Source organism: Grampus griseus (assembly GCF_964374135.1).
Source record: "Grampus griseus genome assembly, chromosome: X".
NCBI classification, from domain to species: domain Eukaryota; kingdom Metazoa; phylum Chordata; class Mammalia; order Artiodactyla; family Delphinidae; genus Grampus; species Grampus griseus.
The window spans coordinates 74,069,736-74,092,051 of NC_138999.1; the positions used below are offsets into that span (position 1 = coordinate 74,069,736).

The window sequence follows — 22,316 nt, forward strand, 5'->3', positions numbered from 1 at the left end:
GCTTAACTTACTGTGTTTGGGGTCTCCTTTTCACTGACTGCAGGTTTGTAGTTCCCATTGTTTTTGGTATCTGCCCCAGTGGCTAAGGTTGGTTCAGTGGGTTGTGCAGGCTTCCTGGTGGAGGGACCTAGTGCCTGTTTTCTGGTGGATGAGCCTGGATCTTGTCTTTCTGGTGGGCAGGACTGTGTCCGGTGGTGTGTTTTGGGGTGTCTCTGTCCTTATTATGATTTTAGGCAGCCTCTCTGCTAATAGGTGGGGTTGTGTTCCTGTCTTGCTAGTTGTTTGGCATAGGGTGTCCAGCACTGTAGCTTGCTGGTCATTGAGTGGATCTGGGTCTTAGCATTGAGATGTAGATCTCTGGGAGCACTTTTGCCGTTTGATATTATGTGGAGGTAGGAGGTCTCTGGTGGACCAATGTCCTGATCTTGGCTGTCCCTTTGTGCCCAGTGCACCAAGACCCTGTCAGCCACATGGCTCAGAAGAAAAGTTAAGAAAAAAGAAAGAAAGAAAAAAGTAACATAAAAAAATTAAAAAAATAAAAAGTAAAAAAAAGAGAAAAAAATAAGAAAGAAAGTAGCAGCCAAACCAAAAAGCAAATCCATCAATGATAAAAAGCACTAAAAACTATACTATAAACAAAAGAAAAACAAAAAAAGGGACATACAGATCTCTAGGACAAATGGTAAAAGCAAAGTTATACAGACAAAATCACACAAAGAAGCATGCACATACACACTCACAAAAAGTGAAAAAGGAAAACAATATATATATCATTGCTCCCAAAGTCCACTGCATAAATTTTGGGATGATTTATTCTCTTCAGGTATTCCACTGATGCAGGGTACATCAAGTTGATTGTGGAGATTTAATCCGGTTCTCCTGAGGCTGCTGGGAGAGATTTCCCTTTTCTTCTTTGTTCACACATCTCCTGGGGTTCAGGTTTGGATTTGGCCCCGCCTCTGTGTGTCGGTCACTTGAGGGCATCTGTTTTTTGCTCCATAAGGATGATTTTAAAGGAGCAGCTGATTAGGGAGCTCTGGTTCACTCAGGCCAGGGCGAGGGAGGGGTACGGAATGTGGGGTGAGCCTACAGTGGCAGAGAACAGTGTGATATTGCAACAGCCTGAGGCACACCGTGTGTTCTCCTGGGGAAGTTGTCCCTGGATCACAGGACCCTGGCAGTGGCAGGATGTACAGGCTCCTGGGAGGTGTGGTATGGAGGGTGACCTGTGCTTGCACACAGGTTTCTTGGTGGCTGCAGCAGCAGCCTTAGTGTTTCATGCCCATCTCTGTTGTCCATGCTGATAGCTGCGACTCGGGGCCATCTCTGGAGCTTGTTTAGGCAGTGCTCTGAATCCCCTCTCCTCACCCACCCGGAAACAAAGGTCTCTTCCCTCTTAGGCAGTTCCAGACTTTTCCCTAGACTCCCTCCCGGCTAGCTGTGGTGCACTAAACCCCTCCAGGCTGTGTTCACGCCACCAACCCCAGTCATCTCCCTGTGCTCCGACAGAAGCCCGAGCCTCAGCTCCCAGCCCCCGCCCGCCCTGGCGTGTAAGCAGACAAACCTCTCGGGCTGGTGAGTGCCAGTCAGCACCGATCCTCTGTGCAGGAATCTCTCTGCTTTGCCCCCCACACCCCTGTTGCTGCGCTCTCCTCTGTGGCTCCGAAGCTTCCCCCCCCGCCACCCTTATTCTCCGCCAGTGAAGGGGCTTCCTAGTGTGTGGAACCTTTTCCTCCTTCACAGGTCCCTCCCAGTGGTGCAGGTCCCATCTTTATTCTTTTGTCTCTGTTTTTTCTTTTTTCTTTTGCCCTACCCAGGTACGTGGGGTGTTTCTTGCCTTTTGGGAAGTCTGAGGTCTTCTGCTAGCATTCAGTAGGTGTTCTGTAGGAGTTGTTCCACATGTACATATATTTCTTATGTATTTTTTGGGAGAAAGGTGATCTCCACATCTTACTCTTCCGCCATCTTGAAGGTCCACCCATAAAGGCCATTTTTAATCATGTAAAAGATTAGCTTAGACTTTGTCCTGTAGGTTATGGGAATTATTAAAAGATAAGCAGTGGAGTGATCTGGTCTGCTTTCAATCAGATAGACCACTCCGGTGTTGGGAATAGATTAGATGGGACTTGGAGTAAGACTACAAACAAGGAAACTCTGTAAAAGTGGATTGCCCTCATCTAGGCTGTGGTGATGAGGGCTGAATAGGGTAGCATAAGTATGGATGGAGACAAAAGTGAGAGAATGGAAAATATTGTTCAGAAATAGAAATAACTTTCTAACAATGGGTAGGCATTTGATAATCTATAGATGTGGATAATGAGACTAGCTTGTATCAAAACCAGAGAAAATTCAAAACTTTAACCAATAATTTTCACCTCTTCCTTATACTTACCATAAAATACAAAACAGCAGCAAAAGTGACTATTGTGCTTTTCAGCTTCTTTCTCTTCTTCGCTTATTCTTCTGTAGAATAGTCACAAAACAAAAGTCAATTAAAAGAGTTAAAGAGTGGGAATGAGAGGCAAAAAGGGAGAGAAAATTCACAACCCAGATAATGCCTCCCTAAACTAGGAAGAATTACTCTAGTCGAGTGAAATCCACTAACTATATACTATTCTAATATAGCATATTATATTCTGAAATTTGCATCAAGAAATTGAAATTTTACTGTATATTTTCCTTAAGACCTAAGAATTACTAGTTCAGTTCAAAATGGAAATTCAGTCATTACATTTAAAAAGAATTAAACCTCTTCTTATCTTGCCAAAGTCATTAAATACTACTAAACAGAAGCTAAATTGTCTTTTTAAAGTTTTGAGAAATTAGTTTATTTCTGATATTTGGGATGCAATATATATTATTATGATTAGGAATCATAAAAGCACATTTCTTTAGTAGGGAAATTATTTATACAAAAGTACCAAATATGTTAAATATAATAACATTCACAAATTGACTTAGGAAAATCTACTACATATAGTAAAATTGGCTTCTAACTTTTAGGGATCTACTCATACCGATTTCTATTTACTAACTTCTTATAGAGTCTTCAGGTCTGTATTTATAATTGATATCATAACTATTGTCTTTTAAAAAGTCTTAGACATTGTAGATGTAATACTGTATCTATTATCAGATTTACTATGAAGCATTTATATTTAATAAATTTAGCAATTTTTATGATATAATAATAATACCACTAGTAATATTCTATCATCATTACTACTACTGTCATTACTGTCACTACTACTACTACCATCACTACTACTACTACTACTACTACTACTATTACCATCACTAGCTAATGCTTATCAATTGTCTGCCGTGTGCTAAGAACTGTTTTTGACATTTTACATCTTATGACTAGCATAATGAAAAGAAACTACTCTGTTATCCTCATTGATTTAGAGAAACTATCTGCTTCATCTCTATGAATCTCAGCATCATCATCTATTACAATAGTTGACTGCATGATCACTTAAATTCCTTTCTAGTTGCCTAAATATCTCATACCCAGTAAACCTACTTTTTAGGACAAAGGGTGAACTCTTTATCTAAAGTCATATGATTGAAAAGAAAAATGGAGAAAATTGATATTGTAGTTGAAAAGTAATGTCTCCCCAGGTTTATAGAAAAAAATAGTAGCAACATATATACATATATAAAGAACATATGTAAAACTATATATATGTATATAGTAAACTCTCTCTCTCTCTCTCTCTCTCTCTCTCTCTCTCTCTATATATATATATATATATATATATATATATATATAACTATGTATATAGTAAGAATCCCTATGAGTATCTTTTTTTAACGAAAACATTGTTTCACACTTATATATTCCTTCTAACTACCTTTTTGTTCCTAGCCAGAATGTGTTACTTGAATTAAACATATGTTATAATATTCTTTGCAGTTTAAACACTTAGAAACAAAGAATGATAGAGCTACAGGAGAGCTTGGAGCTCATCTGTCTTGGTTCTTGACCAACTATATGGTCCCCAGGCTTTGAAACAACTACCTATAAAATCTTTGGCCCTCAATCTATGAGAACTACTAGTTCTGGGATCTTGAAAAAATTTCTTGACCTCTCAAGGACTCAATTCCCTCATCTATAAATTGGAGATAACAATATCTTCCTTGCTGAGTTGTTGTAAGTTTTAAATGAGATATAGTCCTAGAAAAAATGTTCAGTACATGGTACGTCCTAAATAAATTATAGTTTATTTTTATATAATTTTAATGTAATATTCTGTGGCATTGTTTATAATATATGGAATCATAAATTTCAAGGGAATCAATATATGTAATGTTTTTGAATAAATAATTTTACTAGAAGCAAAATTTTGTCTTATCAAGGACATTGCTATACATTAATTTGAATAAATCTGTTTTTGATTTAAATAATTTACTAAATGCTTTATTTGAATGATGATAATTAAGTATAATTATTATAGTAAAAGTTTTTTATGCTTAACCTTATTTAATAGTCTTTTATCAAAAATAATAGAAACCATATATTCTCGGTGTCTTTATTCCAAGATTTCCATCTTGTGATTACCTTAGTCCTCTGAATTTTTGTCGTAAATGAACATAAATTTAGATGAGTAAATAACTCTCTTCAAGTTGCTGAAGGTCATTTATATGAAAAGACATTGAACTGTGAGATAAATACAAATGAAACTCAAATTAGCATCATATTCACTTTAGTGCAATCAAAATATTTTAATTGTATTTGAATAATTTTAAGATTTTTTAAATGTCATATAATTTATAATTTTGTTTAATGTTCCTTGAATATTTTTCTATTGTCCTAATATCAATATCTTAAATTTTTACAACTAATTTAGGAAGAATGTGAAGGTCGGTCTGCTTAGAACCCTGCAATGAACCACTATATTGCTGGAGCCCAGCAATTCTGTTTGAGAAATTATCACAGATTTCAAGGTTTCAGAGAATAGTAACAATCATACATTAGGGCAGTTAAAGTTTCTAGTTAAGACATAAGGCCTTGAGAGTTGAGTTATAATTGTTTTTACCTCTTCATTACCTTTTCTGTTTATGAAAGAAATGTTGTTGTGCCTTTACAGATTGCTTAACATAATCATTGCTGAAAGTTATTCTCTTTAAAATGTAGAGATAGATTCAAATATAAATATATGGAGAGAGACAGAGTTTGATGATATGTGCATATATTTAAAGAGATAGATATTTGCCCTAAAAACTGGTAACATCTCAAATAAAGAGACCCTTGACACTGTAAGTTTTAAAAGACATACCATGTTTTTTCTTTTTCTTCCATACATCTTTTTTATTTTCATCTTTATTGGTGGATAAATGCTTTACAATGTTGTGTTAGTTTCTGCTGTACAACAAAGTGAATCAGCTATATGTATACATATATCCCCATATCCCCTATCTCTTGAGACTCCCTCCCACCCTCCCTACCCCACCCCTATAAGTCATCACAAACCAGTGAGCTGATCTCCTTGTTCTATGTAGCAGCTTCCCACTACCCATCCATTTTACATTTGGTAGTGTATATATGTCAGTGCTACTCTCTTACTTCATCTCAGCTTCCACTTCTCCCCCTGTGTCCTCAAGTATGTTGCCTACATCTGTGGCTTATTCCTGCCCTGCCACTAGGTTCATCAGTACTGTTTTTTTAGATTCCATATATATGTGTTAGCATACTGTATTTGTTTTTCTCTTTCTGACTTACCTCACTCTGTATGACAGACTCTACATCAATCCACCTCATTACAAATAACTCAATTTCGTTCCTTTTTATGGCAGAGTAATATTCCACTGTATACATGTGTCACATTTTCTTTATCCATTCATCTGTCGGACATTTAGGTTGCTGCCATTTCCTGGCTATTGTAAATAGTGCTGCGATGAACATTGTGGTACATGTGTCCTTTTGAATTATGGTTTTCTCAGGGTATATGCCCAGGAGTGGGATTGCTGGGTCACATGGTAGTTCTATTTTTAGTTTTTTAAGAAACCTCCATACTGTTCTCCATAGTGACTGTATCAATTTACATTCCCACCAACATTGCAGAAGTGCTCCCTTTTCTCCACACCCTCTCCAGCATTTATTGTTTGTAGATTTTTTGATCATGGCCATTCTGACTCATGTGAGAGGATAACTCATTGTGGTTTTGATTTGTATTTCTCTAATGATTAGTGATGTTGAGCATCTTGTCATGTGTTTGTTGGCAATCTATATGTCTTCTTTGGAGAAATGTCTGTTTAGGTCTTCCACCCATTTTTGATTGGGTTGTTTGTTTTCTCAATATTGAGCTGCATGAGCTGCTTGTTTATTTTGGAGATTAATCCATTGTCAGTTGCTTCATTTGCAAATATTTTCTCCCATTCTGAGTTGTCTTTTCATCTTATTTATGTTTTCCTTTGCTGTGCAAAAGCTTTTAAGTTTCATGAGGTCCCATTTGTTTATTTTTGTCTCTTACTCTAGGAGGTGGGTCAGAAAGGATCTTGCTGTGATTTATGTCATAGAGTGTTCTGCCTGCGTTTTCCTCAAAGAGTTTGATAGTGTTTGGCCTTACATTTAGGTCTTTAATCCATTTTGAGTTTATTTTTATGTATGGTGTTAAGAAGTGTTTTAATTTCATTCTTTTACATGTAGCTGTCCAGTTTTCTCAGCACCACTTATTGAAGAGGCTGTCATTCTTCCATTGTATATTCTTGCCTCTTTTATCAAAGATAAGGTGATCATATGTCTGTGGGTTTACCTCTGGGCTTTCTATCCTTTTCCATTGATCTATATTTCTGTTTTTGTGCCAGTACCATACTGTTTTGATTATTGTAGCCTTGTCATATAGTCTGAAGTCAGGGAGCCTGATTCCTCCAGTTCCATTGGCTCTTCAGGGTCTTTTGTGTTTCCATACAAATTGTGAGATTGTTTTGTTCTAGTTCTGTGAAAATGCCATTGGTAATTTGATATGGATTGCATTGAATCTGTAGATTGGTTTCAGTACCACAGTCATTTTCACAGTGTTGATTCTTCCAATCCAAGAGCATGGTCTATCTCTTCATCTTTTTGTATTGTCTTTGATTTCTTTCACCAGTGTTGTACAGTTTTCTGCATACAGGTCTTTTGACTCCTTAGGTAGGTTTATTCCTATGTATTCTATTATTTGTATTGCAATGGTAAATGGGAATGTTTCCTTAATTTCTATTTTTGATTTTTCATTGTTAGTGTATAGGAATGCAAGAGATTTCTGTGCATTAATTTTGTATCCTGCTACTTTACTAAATTCATTGATTTGCTCTAGTAGTTTTCTGGTAGCATCTTCAGGATTTTCTATGCATAGTATCATGCCATCTGCAAGTAGTGACAGTTTTACTTCTTCTTTCCAAGTTTGGATTCCTTTTATTTCTTTTCCTTCTCTGATTGCGGTGGCTAAAACTTTGAAAACTATGTTGAATAATAGTGGTGGAGTGAGCACCCTTGTGTTGTTCCTGATCTTAGAGGAAGTGCTTTCAGTTTTTCACCAATGAGAAGGAAGTTGGCTGTGGGTTTGTCATATATTGCTTTTATTATGTTGAGGTAGCTTCCCTCTATGCCCACTTTCTGGAGAGTTTTTATCATAAATGGGTGCTGAATTTTGTCAAAAATTTTTTCTGCATCTATTGAGATTATCATATGGTTTTTATTCTTCAATTTGTTAGTATCACATTGATTGATTTCCATATATTGAAGAATCCTTGCATTCCTGGAATAAACCCCCCTTGATCATGGTGTATGATCCTTTTAATGTGCTGTTGGATCCTGTTTGCTAGTATTTTGTTGAGGACTTTTACATCTATGTTCATCAGTGATATTGGCCTGTTTCTTTTTTGTGACATCTTTGTCTTGTTTTGGTATCAGAGTGATGGTGACCTCATAGAATGTTCGGGAGTGTTTAAAGACATACCATATTTTGAAACTCAATAAATATCTTTAGATATTCTGTGTTTTGAAATATGTATAAGAATAACCTGATGAATAATAAGAATATTTTTCTTAATCAATTTATAAAATATTTCATGCTATCACTAAATTCCTGTAGTCAAAGTAGAAAACAATCTTCCACCACTACTACCACCACCATAAAAATACATGTGTATTATAGAGCATACTTACTGGAGATGTGAAAGCAAAAATAAGTTGGTTGCGTGATTGAATACTCTTTGGTTGAGTCTAATGTTAATCGGAATCAAAAGAACCTAATCTTATGTTGACTCATACATTTATATATCTCTCTGAAACTGTATCTATGGTTTATAATTCATCAAAACCGGCAAACTGATTTCAATGACTAAGCCTTTGCAAACTATTTTCCTTTCCATATTTTAGCTACCATGCAAAAGCGCCTGAAGAAGGAGAAAAAAGCAAAGAGGAAACTACAAGAAGCCTTAGAATTTGAATCAAAGCGAAGGGAGCAAGTGGAGCAAGCACTTAAGCAAGCTACTACTAGTGACAGTGGATTGAGGATGTTGAAAGGTAATGTCTGTATTGCACCTTCACACTCAAGGTACACAAAGCAGAGAGAGGGAGAGAGCCAGGGAGGGAGAGGGGGAGAGAGCCAAGAGGGAGAGGGGGAGAGGGAAAGGAAGGAGGGAAGGAGTGAGGGAGGGAGAAGCTTTGTCCAGGAATACAGTAATTAAAAAATCGATTTGAGGCCAAGTGCTTTAGTTCATTAATTAAATCTGTCAAAATAAGCCCTATTCCGGGAGATATAAATAGTCTAGGAACAGGAAATCCTGCTGCTTTTTGCAGAAGAAGTAATATTGATAACTTCCCTGCACTTAAAATGTAAGTGTTTTAGGTCCATTCGTGTTAAAATATGCTGATGTTTGGTGTACTTTATTTTAATGAGCTTTAGAATGCTGGTTCCTTTAATGCAGATTGCATCAGTGATGAGGGCTTAAAGAGTGCCTGGTTGAAAATGAATGTTCTAAGTAAATTCCTGGAGCTCCTGTGAGAAGAGGTGCTTCTGTCATGAAATCTCTTAATTCCAAACTTTTCTGATTCCATTTTAAATGATGAAACCTCACAACGTAATTTCATTTCATAGGCTATTCAAATTTTTCTTTCAGAGCACGTTAACAGCTGGTATATCTAACTGATATGTGTACATAACAGGGATGAGCCTAAGAATATTATACACGTGAATACACATACTCCATAGCTAATATGACACACACATGAACTAAAAGGGGGTTGCTTCAAGTGTCCCATACTAAGAATGAATAGAGAATACTGTACAATGTTCAATCGTATTTTTACCTTTCCAAAAGTTCAGTTCCCTTTTTACTGTGACTGTCTTGGATCATTGTCCTCACAATCGATAGAAATGAAGAGGTAGATTGTTAGCTCATGACAGCCATGCCTCATTGAGACACAGAAGAGAGAAGATAAATAATAATACATCAATATCTCATACTGAGGAACATCTTAGACAGTGGGAGCCAGCAATGGGGCCAACATGCTATGCACTCTAATTATTTGAGGCTCTGAACATGTAGTTCTGAGGAGGTTTGTCATTTTTCTTTTTACGTTTTTGAAATCCACCCATATGTGAATTCCACTCTAGCTCCAGTGTTCTCTGTTATAAAGGAAAAGCAGCTGTTTCTACAGTATGATGGGTAACTTGTAGTCAAATCATTTCTTTCTCACATCAGTCCTTGATGGATGATATATGGATGTCTGTTATCACATTACCCAAGGGTGTCTGAGCAAATGTATATATATAGAAATGGCCATATTAAGCTATGCTTCATGTATATGAATAACTTTTAGATAACACATTTCATATTTAAAATTGAAAATAAAAAACCCAACTCTTTGTTTCTTTTTCTCAACTTTTTTTGAAACAATTCATGTATCTCTTGGCCCCTAGGACCAGTACTAAATAAAGACCACAAATAATAGCCTGTGTTTTGGTGTTCATGTGCATTTACCATAGAGATAATCTCATCATCTATCACATTTTACAAGTGGAAAATATACCATAAGGATGGGGCACTTCTATTTATGCAATTATATTATTTTTTTTTAATTCCACAGTCAGGGCATGTTACCTGATAGTCTGAGGGGGTTTTATGGACAGATTATTTTCCTGAGTTTTATCTTTAGAGTGTAAAATGAATAAAGAAGTATTTACTATATACCTGGAAATATATGCCCAATTGTAAAATTCAGCTATGGTTTATAATTCTCCCTCCTACCATTAAAAACATATAGACATACAAAAAACAAAAACAAAATGCCACGCAAAGTCTCATGTTATCTATAGGACCAAAGCAGTGGTGAACAGAGTTTTCACTTTAAATGGAATCAGGAAAAATAGAAATGTATCTTAATATTGAATGTCACTTCTTTCAGATACTGGGATTCCAGATATTGAAATAGAAAACAGTGGAAATCCTCATGATAGTACTTCTATGCAAGGTACAGTAAACAGTGTACTTCTTTCTGTAACTGCTTAATACGTGACCCCTGGGGGTGGGAAGGGGATAAGCTCCTATGTTGATACTTTTCATATAAGGAAAATAAATAAATAAGTTTAACTTTCTTACTTCATGATAGAGGAAAAAGTTTGCAGTGTTTATTGAGACTATGTATTTAGAGACTAATAATTTTACATACACAATGTGAGCAAATTTCTTGTATGTTTATCCATTAAAAGGATGTACATTTATATGTTAGGCATATTCTAAAAATGCAAAATGTGAATATAATTTACCTTTCAGAAGTATAAAATAATATGCTTTTTAAATCTTACTACTTTACTGTTTGTAAATGACACAGGTAGAATAATCGTAACCTATCAATATTTGCAAAGTATTCTAGGCAACATTTTTATCAATATTTAAGTCCTGATGCTAATTTTAGATACTTTTTGAAACCAACTAAATATGAAAATAAGAGCAGGACTTGTAATACATAATTTACAGGATTCCCACAACTGTTTAGATCCTTTATAATATTTTTAAAAGTATTTAGTAGTAAGAAAATAGGGGAAAAATCAATATAGTCTCATTGGAGCGCAAAGACAGCTAAAAATAAAAATTGACCACTGGAGATATTCAGTGTCTTTCTAATGCAGTTTTCTAGCCCTCTGTATGCAGATTACATTTATTTTCACATTCATGTCTCACTCTAATAAAAAAGAAAAGGATCTCCATGAGAAAACGATTTCCTAACTTTCAAAAAAGAAGACAACCATAGAAAGGTTGCCTGCTGGATGTTTAACTAATCAGTGCCTTTTCACGGTGTAATGACAGATATCTATGAAGGCAACAGAACTGGATGTGACTAAAAGATCCATGTGGGTTCATCTGTGGGTCATCATTTTGTACGGCAACTTCAGAAAATTTAGAAATCTTGACTCAGGTAGTTTTGCACATCATCTTTGCAAAACCAGGAGTGTTAGAGATCGTGGATCTTCTGGTAATGCCTGATTCTGCTGCAGCTGGATAGAACTAACTAATGCATTAACTTTTGTGAAAGCATGCATGTTTAGCTCACTCAATAAAGCTTTTGCTGTTTCTTATCCCTCTTTTGCTTACCTGCTTTCTTCCCTCAACTTAAAGGCTCTGTTTGTGTGAGCAAAGCCAATTTGGATGGGACTCAGTGTTTATCCAATCAGTACACCACAGTGAAACATATAAATAAAGCCCCACTAGTTGTGGTTGCCACCATAGATCTAAGGTAGGGTTGAACAAGTCTGAAGCATTTGATCCCTTCTGAATCTGTGACACACACATATAGACCCAGTCTTTAAGGAGCATTGAGCTTGATTGAACCTTTCTTTGTGGGATGTAAGGGCAGCTTTGTAACTGTAAGAGGTAAACCATCACTGGGTTGTATCTTTTTTTTCCTTTAATTATCCTTCATTATCCTTTAATCCTATACTCCCAATTTATTGCTGTTTGTTTAATATATATATATGTGTGTGTATATATATATATATATATATAATTCTTTTAGTTCACAGTAGTAACATCTTTCTACTAACTTTCTAACTCTGAGATAAATATAAATTTTTGAACTGTCCTAAAGTTGTTGCTTCATTTCCATGCAACAAACAACAGATAACTTATCCATGGAAAGTCAGTTAGGTGTTATAAGGAAAAGCTAGATTCACTATTTGGCTCAGTTTTTTATTTTAATGGAGTCTCCAAAGAATGGCTTTTGCATATTAATTTGTGATTAGGAGAGGACACATTTAATATTTGTTTTCAGTGAGCATACTTTTAATAAGCTTTCCTAGTTTTTACTGGGTAAACAGGAGAGAATTAGCTCTACCTTTAAAAGGATTGAGATGGAACATATTTTAAAGCAAGGGGATTAACTTTTATATATATTTTTTCAAATTATAAATCAAATTGTCTAGAATTTGTGGTTAATATTTTCAATATATGGTAAAGTATGGTGGGTTAATAATTCTTACTAACTGTCTGTCTTTTAGGTTATTTTAAATAGTATTCTTGATAAAAGTGGTAAAAATGAAAAAGTACACATTCCCACATCTCTTAGAACAGCATTTAAGCATGGTAAATGATAAAGTTCCTATCATCAATTTATGAAAAACTAGAGTAAATTCCTTTTATTAATATGAGAGTAGAGTCACAATTTAATATCTAAAAGAAATTATTTTATGAGCAAAACCAATTTATTCTATTCCAGGGGAATAGGTGCCAGAAAATATTATCAGAGTTAAATATAATTCATCAAATCAATCAATTCAAATAATTACCAAAAAAAAATCTCAATAATATTACTTTTTTGTTTAAGATGTTCAGAATTGAAAGATTACTTTTATATGTACCTATGAACTAAAGAAAATGTATTATGCTTGGAAAACAAAATGCAAGCTTAACCATTATTTTTCCATTCTGCCTAATAATTTTGCTCTTGTGTGTTATCGTTCCTTTCTTTTGTGACATATTTTGATACTGTTTTCATCTTTTTCACTTCCCTCAATTACCCATTTTTTAACTTGGAAGATTATTTCCCAGCATTGTTTGTGAGGTTCAATTCATGCATGCCAATCCAATGTCATTTCCACAACTCATCTTCATCACAACAAACAATTCCAGCATCAGTGAAATCTTTTCCTATTGTCAATAGCTCTGCTGGATAGAAATCTATTATTCCCTTAGTGCTTTTTCTCTGAAATTCAGTTAGTCGTTTTGTGACATTTCCTTAAGAGGACTTGGAAGAATGTTGCTTGGCCATCATTAGAAGTAATAAAGTCATATATAGGAGCCTTCGCTGGAGGTCCAGTGGTTAAGACTCCGTGTTTCCAATGCAACGGGTGCAGGTTTGATCCCTGGTCAGGGAACAAAGATCCCACATGCCACGTGGTGCAGCCAAATAAGTAAATAAATAGTAAAATAACTAAAAAAAAAAAATCTCATATATAGTTTTATGATAATTTCCACAAACTGCCCATGTACTAGGATTCTTATATGTATTCTAAATCTCTTCAGCTTAGTTATTTTATGTCTTTTATGCTTTGAATGTTTGACAGACAAGGTATCATGCATAGATCACTTTCTGATAAAAGGGTTTCTGTATCCCTTATATTTTAGCAGTCTATGATAGCAACTCCTCCTGTATATTTTAAGGTGATTAAAAAATGAATACACACCCACTCTGATAGCGGTGTCCACTATTGCTGGCAGTGAAGGATATACACTAATATCCTCCCACACAGATTCCCATAACTCAGTTAGGGGCCCACAAGACAGAACATCAACCATCTTATCAACCAATCTCCGTTTCACATAAAATAAACATACCAGGTGTCATTAAGTGTACCTTCAGATCAATGATTTTTGCAAATGACATTCAAGTACCATTTGCGTAGTGCATTTTTGCTGATAAAAACAAATTAAATTAGCACAACAACAAGTGAGCTGATAAAAACTAAAACCGAACAGCAGTACCATTAGCTAACAAAGTAATATTTTCTCTTTACTGCATTCTGCCATTTAGTTATTATCCTATTGGAAATCTAATTATAATCCTTTTACTCCCTAGTCAAACTTCACAGTTTTTGCAAGCTTAGCACTGACAAGTGATTTCATTACCTTTGATTGCCCGTGCCCGGATTGACTTAACTTCACTTGGAGACCTAAAAGCGCTCTCAGTTTCTCAGATTCCCTGTTTGCACATTACAGCAACAGCTCCTTTAATTAATTAGCATGAACAGCAGCAGCATGAACTGCTGAACAGAAAATAACATCATTTTATGATCACAGGGAGACTTCTCCTTTTGCATGTTTATACCTTAGTTAACTTTTGTATGACTATATTTCATTGTTAGGGGCTACTGGTACAGTGCATGTTTCTTTAGTTTTCGAAAACTGATATCATCATCTTAATAATAATAATAGACAAAACAAATCCAGAATATGAAACTTCTATATTTTAGAAAACAGATAACAGCCTTTATGAACTGACTTTCTAGTAACAAAATAAAATAATTTTTTAAAAAGTTCAGAGGAAATAACATCATAAAGTACAAGGGCACACAATGACGCATTATTCCCATTTCTGCCACTGCATTTGTTTGGGAAGAAAACAAAACAATACAAAAACACTAGGAGCTGCTTTTGCAAGAGGAATGTCAATATCTTTGAATCATTTTTACATTTGTTTTTTTGCCTACATGCTTGACAATGACACAAAATGGTTTAACACTGGAATATATTTTTCATCTGATATTTTTTCAGATATATGGTGGAATCTTGAATAATTTTCCCTTCTTTGTGATACTAACACACCAGAAGTAGATAAGAAATCCAACCTACATGTCAAAGTTAAGCAAAATTTGATGTAAAAAATAAACGTATTAAACCATTTGTTCCCTCTGAATCATTTTTGTTCAGAAAAAAATGTGGGAGCTTATTCAAAGAGTATAAACTTACCGTTCTGATATGTAAAATCCATGATCTCATCTATGCAGCATTTGGTGAAGATGCCACTGAAGAATTAAAGCAAAGTGACTAAAGTGTTATTTGACTCTAAAAGCAACAGACACAATTTTAACATCTCTATGTTAATAAGAACACATATTTTACAATGTAATTTAATATACATATATTTATAGTATAGAATTTTAAATATATACTATGAAATATATATGAATATGTATATTCTTATCCATTTTTCTCAAAATCAATTTGAACAGTGTTTATCCTTCCTTGACCTTTGATACCTCATTATCTTCTCTCTTTGTTGCTCACTTGATAACTAAAACTACATTTTTCCAAAGAGCTTAAGATGCCATACCAATATTTATTGAAAACAATTACCCTTGGGCTAAGATTGTCATTGCAGGATTTGATAAAATAGCAAGGAAATTGATGGTAGGGGCAAGTAAGGGGACTGGAAAAGAGAAATCAACATATGATTTCTTGCCATGTATGTGATATGACAAGAAAAACTAAAAGGAGAACAGATAGAATTTCTCTACAGGCTTTTCTCCTAACTTCCACCAGAGTGTGGTTTACATCTTTCTCTAGGGGTTCTATAGACTATTTCCTGCCCTACCCTCATAACCATTCATTTCCCTCCCCTTTAATGTCTTGTCTTGTGTTGAAAGATATACATAGGCACTATAATATTCCCAGTGTTAAGTAGAAATGTTCTCTTATAAAGTAGAAATACATAGCATGCCAGCAATTATAAGGATTGTGGGAAGTGGGTCCTCTTTCCTCATAAATATGTCCTTTGAGAGAGGGAGACTTTTACTACCCAAAGAAACTTTACTGCAACTGCCATCATAGAGTGTGAAAAGGCTGTAGCGTACACCCCACAGAAAAAATCCTAGCATCTTTCTCTAAAGCAGCAACATTTTTTTTTCCTGTAAGATTCATTATATGGCCTCATTCTTTTTCCTTTCTATTCCAGGAAGTATTTGTCTCTCGTTTTCTTCATCCTCCACAGGATCTTTATTTTAACTGATTGTACCTCCCAGCCCATGTCATACCTCTTTGCTGTGAAATACCTGTCAGATTATAGCACACATTATGCTTCTATTTCTTTCTTAGGAGGATGTGACAAACATTACTTGATACTTTAGGGCCTGGTTTTCATGGAGTGGCTTGCACCACTTACCACCGCATTGTTAAAAGAATATTTGCAGTGACTAAAAGGCTGTCATGCTAATTATGATGATAACATAAAATCTCATCTACAGATCTAAGACTTACAAGTCTAGCTATATCTCACTCACATAATAGATGAAATTGTAGTTGTAGGGACAGCAAGATAGTGAGACTTGCAAGACAAAATAACAATAGGGTGTTCTGCTACTAAGCATTTTAGAGTCTACAGGGGTAATTCATTAACAGGTCTTTCTGACTATAGTATAGGATGAGTTGTTTAACTCAACTTGTATAACTGTTTAGTCACTTTATGCCCCATCCTCTTTATGTATGCAATATAATTTTTTAAGCGGAAGAGTCATCCTATCCCACTTACCAACCCAGATACACCTAAGGAACATGCAAAAGGAAAGCCTTTCTTGAATTAAAAGTTTAGTTTTATTTTTCACTTTCACATCTCTGTTTTAATTAAGAAAACAGACAGCATTTTCATAGAAGGCTGTAATCATAGGCCACTGTCGTCACATCACTTAAAAATAAAATTATTATATTACTGACATGTTGATGTGAGATGGTTCTATGCCAAGATGCTTATCACTCTTGGAATGAGGAATTGATATTCTAAAATTGGAACAGTGAAAAAAGAAAGACAATACATAATATTTGTATAACCTGGTGAGATTTTGCCATTATTTTTCTTTTTTATTTATTGGGGGGCTTAATTTTAAAAGGTAATTTATTGGGTGACTTAACTGACACTTCAGAGGATAGATTCAGGCCTGGCTGGATCCAGAAACCAAAATAATAAATCCATTCAAAATGTCTTCCTTCCCAGTTCCTCCCAGTCTCCCTTCACTTTGAAGACTTTGATTTTTTCTTTTTAGATTTGGCTAGGTTTTCTTGTTCCATTACATAAAATGTTGCAAGTCCAGGCTTACTGCTAGCTCTCTCATTGGTAACATATTCCATCATAAAGAGGAACTTGTCTTTGTGCCATTCTTTTTTTTTTCTTTTTTTTTTTTTTTTTTTTTTTGCGGTACACGGGCCTCTCACTGTTGTGGCCTCTCCCATTGCGGAGCACAGGCTCCGGATGCGCAGGCTCAGCTGCCATGGCTCACGGGCCTAGCCGCTCCGCAGCATGTGGGATCTTCCCGGACCGGGGCACGAACCCGTGTCCCCTGCATCGGCAGGCGGACTCTCAATCACTGCGCCACCAGGGAAGCCCTGTCCCATTCTTAATCCACACATCCTCTAGCAGGATTATTCCTGTGTGATATTTAAGAAAGGTATAATTAACCCCTATTTTATAAGTAGGAAAATAACCCAAGAGAAGTTAATTGGCTTGCTATTGGTAGTGGGTTCTAAAACACAGGAATCTTAACTCCCTTACCCATTGTTTTCACTATCAATCCATATTGATAATATTACTATCAATCCAAATCTGTAAAAATCTCTCATAGTTAGTAAGCTAGCTAGGATATTTAGCTAGACTTTAATATTCTCCCATGCAAAACAATGCAGCAGGGCTGGGGTGGGGAAAGGCTTCTCCAGTTTGTAGTTAATTAACCAAAATAGACTAAAGCCACTATAATTTAATAATCACTTCTGCCTTAAAACTTTGCATAGATTGGGGTAATACTTATAAAAATTACACAAATGCAATCTCTCTTTTCTATTTAAAACTATGTAGAGAAGCTGAAGTAGGAGTAGAAAGAAACTTTTCTATTTGTGGCTAAACTCACATCACCCTATAGGAATGAGGCCTTAACAGATTTTCAGTTATCTAATTTTAGGCTAGGATTCTTTTCTGTAGGCCATTAGCATAAAGTTTTATTTGTTGCTCTCAGGAACTTTTTTCTCATTTTTGATGGCCATGTAACATTCAATTTTGGAAATTAAAGTGAATTTAAAGAAAAACGTTGTTTAGAATTTTTTACAGACCTCCTTGACATTCCTTAATCTGTTAATCACAAAGTTTATGATTTACTTGTTTAATGTTTGAAGATTAACACCAGTAGTAATCCACATACTTAAGTTGGAATCTACTTTACCTCAGTTATACAAATGGTTATTTGGATAATGCTTTCACCAATTCCTCTATTAGCTTTTAAGAAAGCATCATTTTTTTTGTAAACATTTCTTCTCTATTTCCCTATTCTCCCATAATTTAAGTGCTCTTATTTTCTTTAAAACAATACAAATGAATGTCATGTTGATCTTAGCATTGGTGAGTAACTATTTAAAATGAGTGAGGCCAGGGAGATCAGCTCCGTCCTTTGTGACCACCTAGAGGGGTGGGATATGGAGGCTGGGAGGGAGGGAGATGCAAGAGGGAAGAGAACTGGGGATATATGCATATGTATAACTGATTCACTTTGTTATAAAGCAGAAACTAACACACCATTGTAAAGCAATTATACTCCAATACAGATATTAAAAAAATTTAAAAATTAAATGAGTGAGGCAAAACCTGCAACTCAAATCTTACAATCTCTTGGTAACTGCATTTCAACCTTCTATGGGAAATGTTGGATGTGTTCATTTTTAACATTGTTCAAATTAACATTTAATGTTTTTCCATTACTCTCATTTTCATTTTTCTCCATATTTTGATTCCATTTTATGATTACTTTGAATTGAGAAATTACAGTGTTTTTCTAACATTTCAGCATACAAAAGGAGTAGCTAAAAGTTATAAAAAGGAGAACATAGTTCTACTTTTAAATATTACATTAAGAATTTTACTCGCGGTCCAGTGGTTAAGACTCTGTGCTTCCACTGTAGGGGGCGCGGGTTCGATCCCTGGTCAGGTAACTAAGATCCCGCAAGCCAAATGGTGCAGCCAAAAAATAAATAAATAAAAAGCTAAAACCAGCCTAAAAAGCAAGAAAACAAACAAAAGCTAAAACTATAAAGCTTCTAGAAGAAAACTTAGAAGAGTATCTTTGCAAACTTTGGTTAGGCAAAGTCTTTTTAGAAAGGACATAAAAAGCACTAATCATGAAAAATTGTTAATTGGGTTTCATAAAAGATTTTAAAATCTGTTCATCCAAAGATGTCAAGAAAATCAAAAGACAAGTCAAAGACTGGGAAGAAATATTTGCATTACATACAGCCAATGAAAGACTTGTGTTACAGCTCAATAATAAAAATAAAAAATAATTATTACATTAAAATATTTCCAATATGCATCCTGTACAAATCTCAAGTAAATTTGACCTTACAAATCCATTTTGTAACTGTACTTATGGAAGGTAGGTGATAACGACCCTAGATTTTTTTACAGCAATGACATAGCACGTAAGTAGCTTACTTCTTTTTTACCATGACATCATCTACAACAAGAAGTAGTGAAAGAATATGGCATTCTACATATGACGTAAGTGCTTAGAATGACTTAGTATGGCTCCTAACATAGCATTCCATGAATACTAGTTTTTATTTATTCTCCTTTCCCTTTCTTTCTCCTCCCAGCTGGAAAGTAGAGTTCACATATTTCTAGAGCTCTTAGTGTAGCTCAAAATTTGCACGTCTGTGTATTGAACACATGCACTTTCGTTGCTATTTTATAACTGGTCTATAGGAAGCACAATGAAGTGGTGGGAAGAAGTCTAGTAGTCAAGGTTTCTCAGTTACTAACTGGCTAACTCAGTTAACTAACACTGAGAAGTCATTCAATTTCTCTCTCCCTTAATTTTAGTAAAATAGTAATATTTGCCTAATCCTCCTCGTCAATAAGTTAGATCCATACTCTTTGACAAGTATAAATACAGTATATTATTATTACTATGCCCTATAAAATACATATGAAGTTAACATTTGTGTTTGTATATGTAGATTTTAATAAGGGTGAAATAATTGACATATAATTGATATATAAAACCATCTCTAAAACATATGTTCTTCTGTGTACAGTTGTGGTAAATATATTTTTATATTTTATCCTCATATGAGAATAGGAAGATAGCCATATCCCTTTCTAGGGTGTTTCTTACAAGAACTAGAGAGTAAATAAAAGAGAAAAGCGTATATTAAAGAATTAATTCACAAAAACAAAGTGAGTTAAATGCAAGTGAGAGAGGTTGATACTCCATTATTATACCATTTGCAAAGAAAATCGACTTGTACTGGTCTTTGTTTTTTTATTATTATTCTTTTTTATTTTAATTTTTTTACATCTTTATTGGAGTATAATTGCTTACAGTGGTGTGTTAGTTTCTGCTTTATGACAAAGTGAATTAGTTATACATATACATATGTTCCCATATCTCTTCCCTCTTACATCTCCCTCCCTCCCACCCTCCCTATCCCATCCCTCTAGGTGGTCACAAAGCACCGAGCTGACCTCCCTGTGCTATCGGGCTGCTTCCCACTAGCTATTTATTTTACGTTTGGTAGTGTATATATGTCCTTGCCACTCCCTCGCTTTGTCACAGCTTAACTTTCCCCCTCCCCATATCCTCAAGTCCATTCTCTAGTGGTCTTTGTTTTGATTAAAGTATAAGTCCGAAATTTTTTAGGGCTAATAAGGCTAAGTGGTTATTATTTTCACTAAACCTCCATTTTTTTTGAATAAGTGCTACATTATAAAAATAAGCACTAGACCTTTCTGAAAAATGACTCTAAAACAATGCTTTTCTCTAGAGAAAGACGAATCAAATGCTATACTTTTATTTATCTGCCCCTATCTTGCAAAGTTCTACTTTTCCTACTCACAGATTAGAAGCACTGTATTTATATTACTGTCCTAATATCTAACTGGACCCCCAACTAACCTCAGTACTGTTGCTTATTTGATTTGAGAATGTCCCATTCTGAACATGTTTGACAATTGAAGTAAACTTCATATAAATAATTGCGTATTTAATTTGGATTGAACCTAAGACTAAAGTGGAGCATTAACCAGTATGTTTTTTTTTTCTTTCTCTTACTCAGGTCAGGAAAGCATGATCTTTTAAATGTGATCTTATTTAGTGCCATATAACATAATGCCCATTTGAAAATTAGAAACATATCACTAATTAGGCAACTTCAAGAAAACAGAAAGCATAAAACAATACTTAGCAGGAGAAATCATTTATAAAATATTGGCATCTGTTCAAGAATAAGTTAGCTACCCACCAAAATAAAGGTTTGATAGCTCAAAGTATGCCTGTGATGAAGCCTAGTAGTTTTTAAGGAAATCCCTTTGTTTATATAAGTGAATTAGTGGTGACCCAACACTTGGAAGGAAATATGAGCTCTGGGTAGAAAATGTAATTTTTTCTAAACTTAAATTTAAGCCTTCAAAAATGTTATAGACATGTTTCTTGGTAGTTTTCAAAAAATAGTGAGAAGTTACTTTTAAATAACATCCTGTCAGGGAAGGAAATCTCACCCTGAAAGGAAATTGCAATCATTAACAAAGATTTTGATTCAGAGAAAACGGTGTGGATCTTTACTCATGTTTTAGACTGTGAAGGGGAAAAAAAAAACTTTTTAAATGGCTTGCTTATTAAGCTAGTCATGCATTTCACTGCAGGTTGTAAAGCAGTAGAACATGCACAAGAGGCTCATAAGCATATTTTAGAGTTAGGAAATATCATTTACACCATTTTTATATTGTTAATATCGCACCCAGAGAATTTGCTTAAGCTTCAAATTACTGTAAATCTACAGTTTTGCTCACCTTTGTATAATTTTGTTTTTAATAGAACGAGGCCCACATCAATAAATATATGATTAAGGGATATGTGTAATAAAATAATACATTTATTACACACAGATTTATTCAAATATTGAACATATATAGCACAGCAAAATACTATAAAGCCAATTTGTGGTTTTTAGTGAAGTTCATTAAGTAGATTTTGGATTTTCTTTGTTGGAATGAAATTTTGACTGGTTTTATTGTTTTTTCTGTGCAGCCTGAACACTGATGCCGGAACTCCAACTGATCATAGGCACGAATAGGGTGCTGTAGCAGTTACCTGCTTATCTAGTGCTGTAATTCTTTAAAATTCATACTCAAATTCTTAAAATATGGAACCATCTATTACTATTTGTTCATTCCTGTTAATTAGAACCTGGCACGTACAGGAAAAATGTGTTAGAGAATGGGCTTCACAAGTGTTTAGGGGATAATCATAGTGATGATTGAACTTGATACTTTACACTTCTATAACCCCTTTCTTCCATGGAGT

At 34.7% G+C, this 22,316-nt stretch overlaps 1 protein-coding gene across 1 annotated transcript in view; it reads left to right on the forward strand.

The window, feature by feature from the left end:
* Positions 1–22,316, forward strand: part of DACH2 (dachshund family transcription factor 2) — a gene marked incomplete at both ends in the record, with an annotated part of 640,183 nt that overhangs the window by 613,713 nt on the left and 4,154 nt on the right. Inside the window, 2 exons of the mRNA XM_082681824.1 lie at positions 8,366–8,512; positions 10,397–10,462. Of these exons, the coding sequence (XP_082537950.1) occupies positions 8,366–8,512; positions 10,397–10,462 (213 nt within the window). The remainder of the gene's footprint in view (positions 1–8,365; positions 8,513–10,396; positions 10,463–22,316) is intronic.